The sequence below is a fragment of the Benincasa hispida genome, chromosome 9 (assembly GCF_009727055.1).
Source record: "Benincasa hispida cultivar B227 chromosome 9, ASM972705v1, whole genome shotgun sequence".
Taxonomy (NCBI): domain Eukaryota; kingdom Viridiplantae; phylum Streptophyta; class Magnoliopsida; order Cucurbitales; family Cucurbitaceae; genus Benincasa; species Benincasa hispida.
This window is the reverse complement of record NC_052357.1, coordinates 39353796-39363501: the sequence shown is the minus strand read 5'-3', so window position 1 is coordinate 39363501 and position 9706 is coordinate 39353796. Positions and strand designations below refer to the sequence as shown.

Below are 9706 nucleotides of genomic sequence, written 5' to 3'. Positions count from 1 at the left end.
TACAAAGACCAAAATAAACATTTTCCAAGTAAAGGTACCAAAATAAACAAAAGTTAAGTACAAGAACTAAATAAGCACTTTAAAAGTATATGAACCAAAACAAATTAAAGCTAAAATATATGGACAAAAGTAGTATTTAAAAAAAAAAAAAATCTTAGAGCCTATTTAGTGGTAATCTAAAAACTGAATTTTGATAACAAAAGATTCAACGAAAATAAAATTGTGTTTCAAATTTTTAGATGTATTTGGTAGCAGATACATAAATTAATTTTTAATTTAATAATTTTTCAAAACATGTTTAATAATATATTTATAAACTATAAAACTAATTATGTTACTCACTATAGGTTGTATATAAACTATTACTTATTACTTTTGCAAACTTATTTGTGTTAAATTTTTTGTATAATTATTGTTTTATAATATCATATAATATATTAAACCATACATATTTTAACTCAATAAAAATAATTGTGTTTATTATCTAAAATTTTATATTTGTTGTTTTTATCTTTTAAAATGTAGATATTCATTTTAAAATTTTAAATCTAAAACTTGATAAATAAAAACATAAAAATATAATTTTTATAACTTGCACGGTTTCAATAATATAATTTGAAAACAGTGAAAACAAAATAACTAGCAAGTGGATATTTGCTGAATTGCCAAAAAGTCCTTTAAAAAATTCTTAATAATAATAATAATAATTAAAAGAGAGAGAGAGAGAGAGAAAACAAAAATTGAAGAGATTACTTCACTATTGTGGGTTTTGACTTTGAGGCAACGGCCACGTGCTGCCCTGCTCGAACCTTATCGACCATGGCCGCTACAGCTTCTAGCATTTCGGTAATCGCCTCACCGTTTCTTTCCCACCCGTTTCGGCCATCGATCACAAAGATTCAAATTACTTCATCGCCACGCTTCTCCAAAATGAGGTTTCAACCCTTGGTTCTTCCAAGACGGAGAACCCTCGTTCTTCGATGCGCTCGAACCGAATCCAAAGGGGTCTCATTAGGCTTCAGAGCTCCAAATTTTGAGGTATTTATTTCCAAATTCTGTATCTAAGCAATTGAAAGTGTGACCCCATTTTCAGTAATCACAATTTGTTTTTGGTTTAGCTTCCTGAGCCTCTAACAGGCAAAATATGGAAATTAGAAGATTTTGAACCCTATCCTGCTTTACTGGTAAAATTTGTTTGCATTTTGTTCGATTATTGTTTGTTTTTTATTAGACATGGATGTACGTTTAAGCTTTTCTTCATTGTTCGCAGGTTATGTTTTTATGTAATCATTGCCCATTTGTTATACACTTGAAAAAGGATATTGTGAAACTTTCAAATTTCTATATGAAGGTATAAAGGATATTGTCCTTTTTTCCCTTTGATTTTCTTGTTACTTCCTTCTGAGTTCTGTGTGTTGTTACAGCAGGAACTTTGAAGTCCATACAATAACTTTATACAATTATCATTCATAATTGTCATACTTGGTCTTACAGAAAGGGCTGGCTGTTGTAGCCATATCTTCAAACTCTGTAACTACACATCCACAGGTTAGATTAACTTCGTGATTGGAATTGGTAGTTTGTTGATGGATTGGTTAATTTTCGGGGAATTTCTGATGACAGGATGGACCAGAGTTCATGGCAGAAGATGCAAAAGCATTCAGTTATCCATTTCCATATTTATATGATGAAGTATGATTCTTTAGAACTTAGTGCCACTATTCTTATCTAGTCATTACTTCTGTAAAATAATTTGATTCTTTATATGATTTTTAAATACAAAATATCCAGTGATTGTGTAGTTTTAGCATCACTTAATCATGCTTTGTCCTTTCAAGCAATGATGTTGCAGCACTTTAGGCACATGCTTATGGATACTGTTTGAACATCCTAACAGAATCTACAACCCAATAGCTGACTGTACTTGTATTCACTGTGCAAAACTTTTGAGTGATATTTGTTCTACATATCATGGCTAGAATTTATATCTATATTTATTTTCTTAAATACATGCATTGCTCAGAAAGTTATGAGGGTCTGAAGACTTTTGTTGTATGTGTGTTCACGTTGAAAAGCAGTTGAACTTTAGTGTAACTTGTACTATTTTAAATTTTTAATGCTTACTCACTTTGATTTTACAAGCTTTATGTCAAAGAATTCTTTACATCTTCTCTTTTGAAGCACTGCTATTAATTTGAAAGCTAATTTTACATGTATAATTGCAGTCGCAGGAGGTTGCAAGGGATTTCGGTGCAGTTTGTACACCAGAGTTTTTCTTGTTCAAAAAGGTAATCTATTAAGCTGCTTTGTTCATTTTTAATGTAAATATAACTAGTATACTTGATTTAAGTTCAGTGCTTAAGTATGTAACAGGATGGGCGTAGGCCATTTGAGTTGGTTTATCATGGTCAATTTGATGATTCTCGACCGAGCAATAACAAGCCTATCACTGGGAGGTCAGTGTCATGGGTTTAATTTTCAATTTTTGATCCATACATTCACACTGCAGTTGTTCGAAGTTAATAATCATATTGTTTGATAATTTGATTAGGGACTTAAGTTTGGCATTAGATTGTGTTCTCAGTGGCCAACCAGTATCTTCATTGCAGAAACCCAGGTCTTCTTTCTGATATATCATCAACTTTCTGCATTTGTTTCTTGGTAACATTAAATTACATGTAATGTTAACCTAATTTTTACCCAAAATTTTCTTTTCAGTGTTGGATGTAGCATAAAGTGGCATCCTTAGATGACACTATGATCACTCTTCTCATTTTTTGCTGCTTGAAGATTAAATCTCTGAGCAAAGGCATTTGATGCAGCACGCAGTCTGTTAGAGCCAAACCGAAAAGCAATTTGATTTTTTGAATCATTTGATCCATCCTACTCCTGTGATGTTTTCTTTTCTTATCTTTTTTTTTTTTCTCTCTTTTTATAGAGATTTTCCTTTCATATTGGCCAGGGCTATATCAACTAAAGAAAAAAAAAAAGGTTATGGTTTTATTATTTCTCATCCATGTATATTTTAAATTTAACTGAGTCATAGTGTAATGTCCACATTTTACTTTTATGAAATATGTAAGGAGTAAATTTTAGTCTAGCTGCTTTTATTGTTTTATAGCAGGGATCTAACCATTTTGTGCCGAAAGCTATATTTTGCCGTAGATGTTGGTTGATGAGATTGAAATTACAATTAGAATGAAAACTTTCTATTTAGAATATTACTTGGATTTGGTTAATTGATTAGACAGAAAATTCAAAGCGAGAAACATAAAATTCAGTGAACTGTGAATATACCTTTCAAATCAGTAATATGTTTGGATGTGTGTCTTTGCCTCTCTTTTTGGTATGGCTCTGTCACATTTTCTTGTAAAACATTGAACTTTATTCTAATATCCTTCTCGATGTTCAAACATTTCTCCGGATTACCCTTAGTTGTAGTAGTAGTAGTAGTAAGAGATCTTTCTCGCCTTCCTAGCTGTTGGCGTCTGATAGGTACGGATAAATAGTCCGGGGGGGGGGGGGCCAACAATATTTTGGCGTCACATGGCTACAAGGTAATGTATCCTTTCAAGATCATGGTGCATGAGCTTTCTCTTTTTCTTTTCCACATATTATTGTTGAGATGGAAACTACTAAAAGGATGGTGGTCCAGAATGGCTTCTTTACAGCTTGATCTTTATCTGTCTAATGCCAAAAGTTTGTCTTTCTATGATGTCTATTTGTTGGTTGAGCTGCCCACAGACAAGTCAGTTGGTTATGAAGGCAAAAACTTCTTTTCTTGGTCCCCTCCCCATATAGGTTACACCAGCTGCTACCAAACTTATGCTTTATGAAGTTTTTATGGTAAAGTAACAGCAGGTTTCATTTCCTTTAGTTCATACATGCAATGGGAAATACGGCATCAGAATGTAACAAACGGGAAGTACTCGGTATGAAGGAGAGACATATTTCAAGCAGAAGTACAGATTCAGCCTCTCATTATTACTTCTACATACTTCAAATCTATACAAATAAATGTCATGCTTGAAAAGGAAATAATCAGTGAACTGTTCTCCAGCTTTTTTTTTTCTTTTTTTCTTTTTCTTTTTTTTTTTTCCTGAATCTATGGTACTGCAGAAGGTACAGCTCTAATTAGAGGCTCAGATGATCTAGAAAAACTGGAACAATGAACTGCTGCTTTTGGATTTGTGATAGCTCCTCTTTCCAACAAATTAGGCTTCTCATACTCAGTCTCCTGCTTGATCTCCTTAAGCATGGCTGTGACATCTTTCATTGTCGGTCGATCCTCTGGCGAAGTATTGACGCAGAGGAGAGCCACACCGAGCACTTGAAGCATCTGTTGGATTTGGGTTCCTGATCGTTGGAGTAATTGCTGATCAAGAATTGTTGCAAATTCGTTCTTTCTATCTCTTAGTTCTTTGTTTACCCATGTGACAATGTGGACACCTTCTGGGATTGTATTATCTGTTGGAGCCTTCCCTGTTAAGACCTCTAGAAGCACAACACCATAACTGTACACATCACTTTTCTCTGTTATCCTCAAGCTGTACCCATATTCTGCATTGAAGTTGTATATGAAAAGAATTCTATCAATAAAATTCAGATTTTGAACTGGTATAGTTTTTTGTCACTGAAAATAGTTTCTGATTTACGTCTCATTTACAAATTATATGGTTTGTGCTAATGCCCCAAGTAAAAATAATTCAGTAGCAGGTTTATCTAGCTTCTGAAATCCTAGAACTTTTGCAAATTAACGTTCATTCAATATATCATTAGTGTTTAGACTCTAAACAGTAAACACCAAACAAACAGTATGTTGTTTCCAGATTTGAAGTAAATTTTACTGCTCTGTGGAAGAAAATAACCCCAAGCTTTTGGACCTTACCTGGAGCAATATAGCCGTAAGAACCGGCAACTGCATTGGACGGTCTCGAACAGCCTGAAGAATCGACGAGCTTCGCTAGGCCGAAATCCGCAAGAACAGCTTCAAATTGTGATCCTACTAATATGTTGTTTGCTTTAATATCGCGATGAAGGATTGGAGGTATACAATCATGGTGTAGATAAGCTAAGCCATGGGCAGCTCCCAGTATAATCCTGTACCTTGCATCCCAATCCAAGAATGGCCTCGTCTCATGGAGCAGTCCACCCAAACTTCCATTACTGATGTAATCAAATAAAAGCAGTCTAGTTTTGCCATTGTTACAGCAACCCAGAAGCCTAACAATATTCCTATGTCTTATAGATCCAAGAATCTGAACTTCAGCTGAAAACAAGTCTCTTTCAGGAACTTCACCATTCTTTAAAGGCCATAGCTTCTTCACTGCAATGACTTGTTTTGTTGGAGTTTCAACACGATAAACTATACCCGAACAACCCTTTCCAACGATGTTCGAGTCCGATAATCTGGTAATGATATCATTCACCGAGAAGCTGAACTTCTGAAACGGAGTGAATTCCCAATCCAAGCTGTCTTCATGGCTGTTCTTGGTAAACCCCGTCCCACGTATTTTCATAAACAAACTCAACACAATTAGCACAAACGATGCTGCCGCAATGACACTAAGAAACACGAAAACGATGAGATTTCTAGTCGACTTCTTGCCGCGATCATTGCGTTCGGAGTGGCATCCATTACTTTCAATACATAGATATTGATTTCCAGCAAATGCAGAGGCAGGGAGGTCTTGGAAGAACTTGGTATCAGGAAGAACACCTGAGAAGTTGTTGAATGAGACATCAAGAGAGACAAGATTGTCAAGATTTCCCAACATTCCCAGATTTCCAATGAGCATGTTATGAGAGATATCCAAATTAGCAAGTTTAGAGAGATTTGAAAAGCTTTCAGGGATTTGACCAGTCAAGGAATTTGAACTCAAATTCAAAAGAATGTCTAGTTCTTGAATATGGCCAATCTCAGAAGGGATTGAATCTGAGATTCTATTACTACTTATATCCAACAACTGCAAATCTTTACAAAGACCTAATGAAGATGGAATTGAACCAGTGATGGAATTTCCCTTCAGAATCAATTTGTTTAGAGATGAAAGCTTGCCTAAATTTTTAGGAATGGAGCCTGTTAATCTGTTCATGGAGAGATCCAACACATTGAGTCCAACAAGAAAGGAGAAGGATGAAGGTATATTCCCATGAAGTTCATTTCCATGCAAATCAACCATTTCCAACTCAGTACAGTTACCAATCTCCGACGGAATTTCCGACTGAAATCGATTTTCCGACAACTCCAAAAAGCTCAAACCACGAAGTAGCCCAATCTCCGACGGAATTCTCCCGGTGAGGTCATTCGATCCGAGTCGTAAACGAGTCAGGCCAGTACAATTCCCTAAATTCCGAGGAATTTCACCTGAAAATCGATTGGATATCAGTAACAATTGGCTCAAATTCTTGAGATTCAACAGAGATTCCGGAATCGGTCCGGTGAGAGAATTATGTGAAAGATCGAGTGCTTCGAGTTTCTCACAACCGGAAAGCTCCGCCGGTAGGTTTCCAGTCAGTTGATTCTGCCAAGCGAAGAACAGAGAGAGCTGCTTCAATCGGCCAATGGACGGTGGAATTGGACCGGAAAATCTGTTGTTATCCAATTCAAGTTGCTTAAGAAACGAAAAGTTTCCGAAAAACGACGGAATTTGACCGGAAATCTCATTTTCAGACAAAAGCAGCTCCTCAAGAGCAATTAATTTGGCTAAAGAAACAGGAACTTCACCGGTCAAAGCATTCAAAGAGAAATCAATAACTACAAGCCCTGTTCCATTCCCGAGAGATTCTGGAATCTCTCCACTTATATTATTCTGCCATAACAACACTCTTCTGATACTCATCATATTTCCTAACTCCTCCGGTATTCTCCCCGAAAGTTGATTCTGATACAGAAATAAATTCTCCAACGAAGAACAGTTCCCGATTTCCGGCGGGATTTCGCCGGTGAGATTCGCAGTATAAACAGAAAGCGTTTTGAGATTCTTAAGCCCTCCAAAGCTCCTCGGAATCTGCCCCGAAATGCCGGTATCTGCAAGTCCTAAAAACGTAAGTCCTTCACACTTCGAAATTTCATCCGGAATTCCGCCATGAATGCCTTCATTTCCACCTGCACGAAGAATCTCCAACGCCTTCAACCGACCGAATTCCGCGGGAATCTTCCCAAACAGTAAGTTATCGTACAGTTCAAGCCGTTTCAACGTCGAACAGTTCCCAATCTCCGGCGGAATTTCGCCGCTCAAGGAGTTGGAATTCAACGACAAGAACTCCAACTTGGACAGCTCCCCAATCTTCGGCGGAATCTTGCCTGTCAAAGCATTGAAGCTCAAGTCCAAGACGATCAAAGACGATAAATTACCCATTGCTCGTGGAATTTCCCCAGTGAGATTGACATTAGACAAAACAAGTTTGGTGAGAGAGTCGAAGGCAAGAATCTGCACCGGAAAACTAGTTTGAAGATTAATGGAGGAAATTTGGATTTCAGTAACAAATCCATTGCCTGAACAATGAACATAATCCCAACTGCATGGATTCTGATGGGTTAAATCCCAAGATGAGAAAAACGTAGCAGAAGAAGATGAATTGAAAGTTGAAAGCCATGAAAGCAGAGAGATACCCTGTTGGTTGAGACCAGAAATTGATGGTAACAACAAGGAGAAGAAAATGATTGAAACAGAAATTGAAACTGGTATCATCATGACATTGTTATATAAACTAATTTGGAAGAACAACCCACAACCAATATTCCCACTCTTTCTTCTTAAACAGTAACAGAAATGTATGAAATATATATCCTCTTGGCAAGCATTTTGTTCATCTCAAGAAAAAGTTGACATAAAAAACATTGATTTGCTATTGGTAACATGCATATTGGCAGATACAAACAAGTGGGGGAGAAAGATGGGATGATGGGTTTTACTTATTTATTTATTTTTATTTTGTTTTACCATACTTTGATTCCTTTGAAGCTTTTGTTTTCATTTTGGGCTCTGAAAACTCATTCTACTGATTCATGGGTGTGTGAGTGTGGGTAGAGAAGAAAACACATATAGAGTAGTAACTACTATTTTGCTATTCTATGCTCAATTTGGTTAAAATATTATTTTAGTCATGTAAATTTGATTTAGTTTATTCGGTTCTATTCATTTTGATTGATGATTGGATGTAAGCTAAATTATACAAAATATTCATAAATTTTGTAATTTGTTCTGAAACTACCATTGAACTTGACGTGTTTGAAATACATTTTCAAGTGTTTAATTTTGCAAATAAGTCATTTTGGGAGAAATTGAAATGTTCGACAATTACTCAAAATAGTTTTTCAAGTGTATTTTAATCCATTTTTATCAAAAGTGTTTAAATAAAAATGAACGTTTTAAAAAACATTTTTTTCTCAAGTCAATCTAAACAAATCCTTAGTTTTGAATGAAAACCGTTAATATTTTATGATGATGAAAATGAACTAAAGTTGGAAGTAGAATATCAAAATAAAATAAAATGATGAAAATGAACCAAAATCGAGAGAGGATAGGGGCCAAGTTGAACTTAAAAGTAATCAAAATAAATCAAAGCCGAAAGTAGAGTGACCAACATAGTATTTAAACCAAAACTATTATTAACTAACAAATTTTTAATTTTCTCTATCCTCTAAATTATTAGATATGTTTTTTTAAAAAATATTTAAAAAGTGATTGTTACGTATGAAGTACATGCAGTTGTGCTACTTGATTTATACTCGAATTACCCAAATTTGGATATATGATATATAGAATTAATTTATAAGCATAACACATATTATTCATCCATTAAAGACAATATTGGTAAATTAATACGTTTGTATTTTCTAGAATAGATATTGGTTAACTATAATTAGATAACACTGTTTATAGTATTGCAAACATGAACTTCCAAGCTTGCGTCTTCACGTTTTAAAAACTATATTAATTTTATAATATAAAAAGAGAAATTGTTTTAAATAGAAAAACAGTTAAAAAGTAAAATATCACAGTTCATCATAGACATTGATAGACATTCATAAATATATATCAATGTTTATTAGTGTATACCAATGATAAATAATAGTAATCTATCATTGATAGATAGAGACATTTTGCTATATGTGTAAATATTTTGGTTCATTTTACTATATTTGAAAACAACCCTTATAAATATACATAATTATTATGAATATAATAGAAAATCAATTCGACAATATGATGCACCGGGTTTAGGTATTTAGGTCCAATTTATAGCTAAGCAAGGAAAATCCATCACCTAGAGATGGGATAACTCTCACAAAAGAACAAAGGTTCTATTACAAAGAAAATCAAAAGTTTTCTATTACACACCTAAAATTGTTATTTATAGCCTTACAAAGAAATTCAAAGACAACATAATTAACTAATTAATTCTAATTAAACATTAATTAATCTAAATTACCCACTAAACTAAATATTAATTATCTTAATTCTCCTCATCGTAATATATATAATATTAAAATAAGAATATAATTCTTTTTAATTTAACATTTTTGAAAACAAAATAAAATAAAAACAAGTTCACTATATGCGATGGATGTGGTAACAAACTAACGTTGAAGGTAGGGTGTTCAAATAACCCGTACAATTCGGACTATCCAACTCAAAATGTAAGGATTGGGTTGGGTTACGTTTGTTCTTGGGTTGGGTTGGGTCATAACTTGGCTAAA

The 9706-nt window shown here is 34.3% G+C and overlaps 2 protein-coding genes across 2 annotated transcripts; one reads left to right on the top strand and one right to left on the bottom strand.

Moving 5' to 3' along the window:
- The first annotated feature begins 716 nt into the window (after positions 1–716).
- LOC120085778 lies at positions 717–3100 on the top strand. The gene is made up of 9 exons (XM_039041962.1): positions 717–1038; positions 1119–1184; positions 1271–1351; positions 1495–1548; positions 1624–1692; positions 2226–2288; positions 2374–2456; positions 2552–2617; positions 2719–3100. The coding sequence occupies exons 1-9, from the start codon at positions 820–822 to the stop codon at positions 2747–2749; spliced, it is 732 nt and encodes a 243-aa protein (XP_038897890.1). The 5' UTR covers positions 717–819; the 3' UTR covers positions 2750–3100.
- Positions 3101–3950: 850 nt separating this feature from the next.
- LOC120085777 (receptor-like protein kinase 2) lies at positions 3951–7963 on the bottom strand. Its single transcript, XM_039041961.1, has 2 exons — positions 4889–7963; positions 3951–4560 (listed from the first exon to the last, which is right to left on the bottom strand). Exons 1-2 carry the CDS (start codon positions 7695–7697, stop codon positions 4106–4108), a joined length of 3264 nt encoding a protein of 1087 aa, XP_038897889.1. The 5' UTR covers positions 7698–7963; the 3' UTR covers positions 3951–4105.
- Between the last annotated feature and the right edge of the window lie 1743 nt (positions 7964–9706).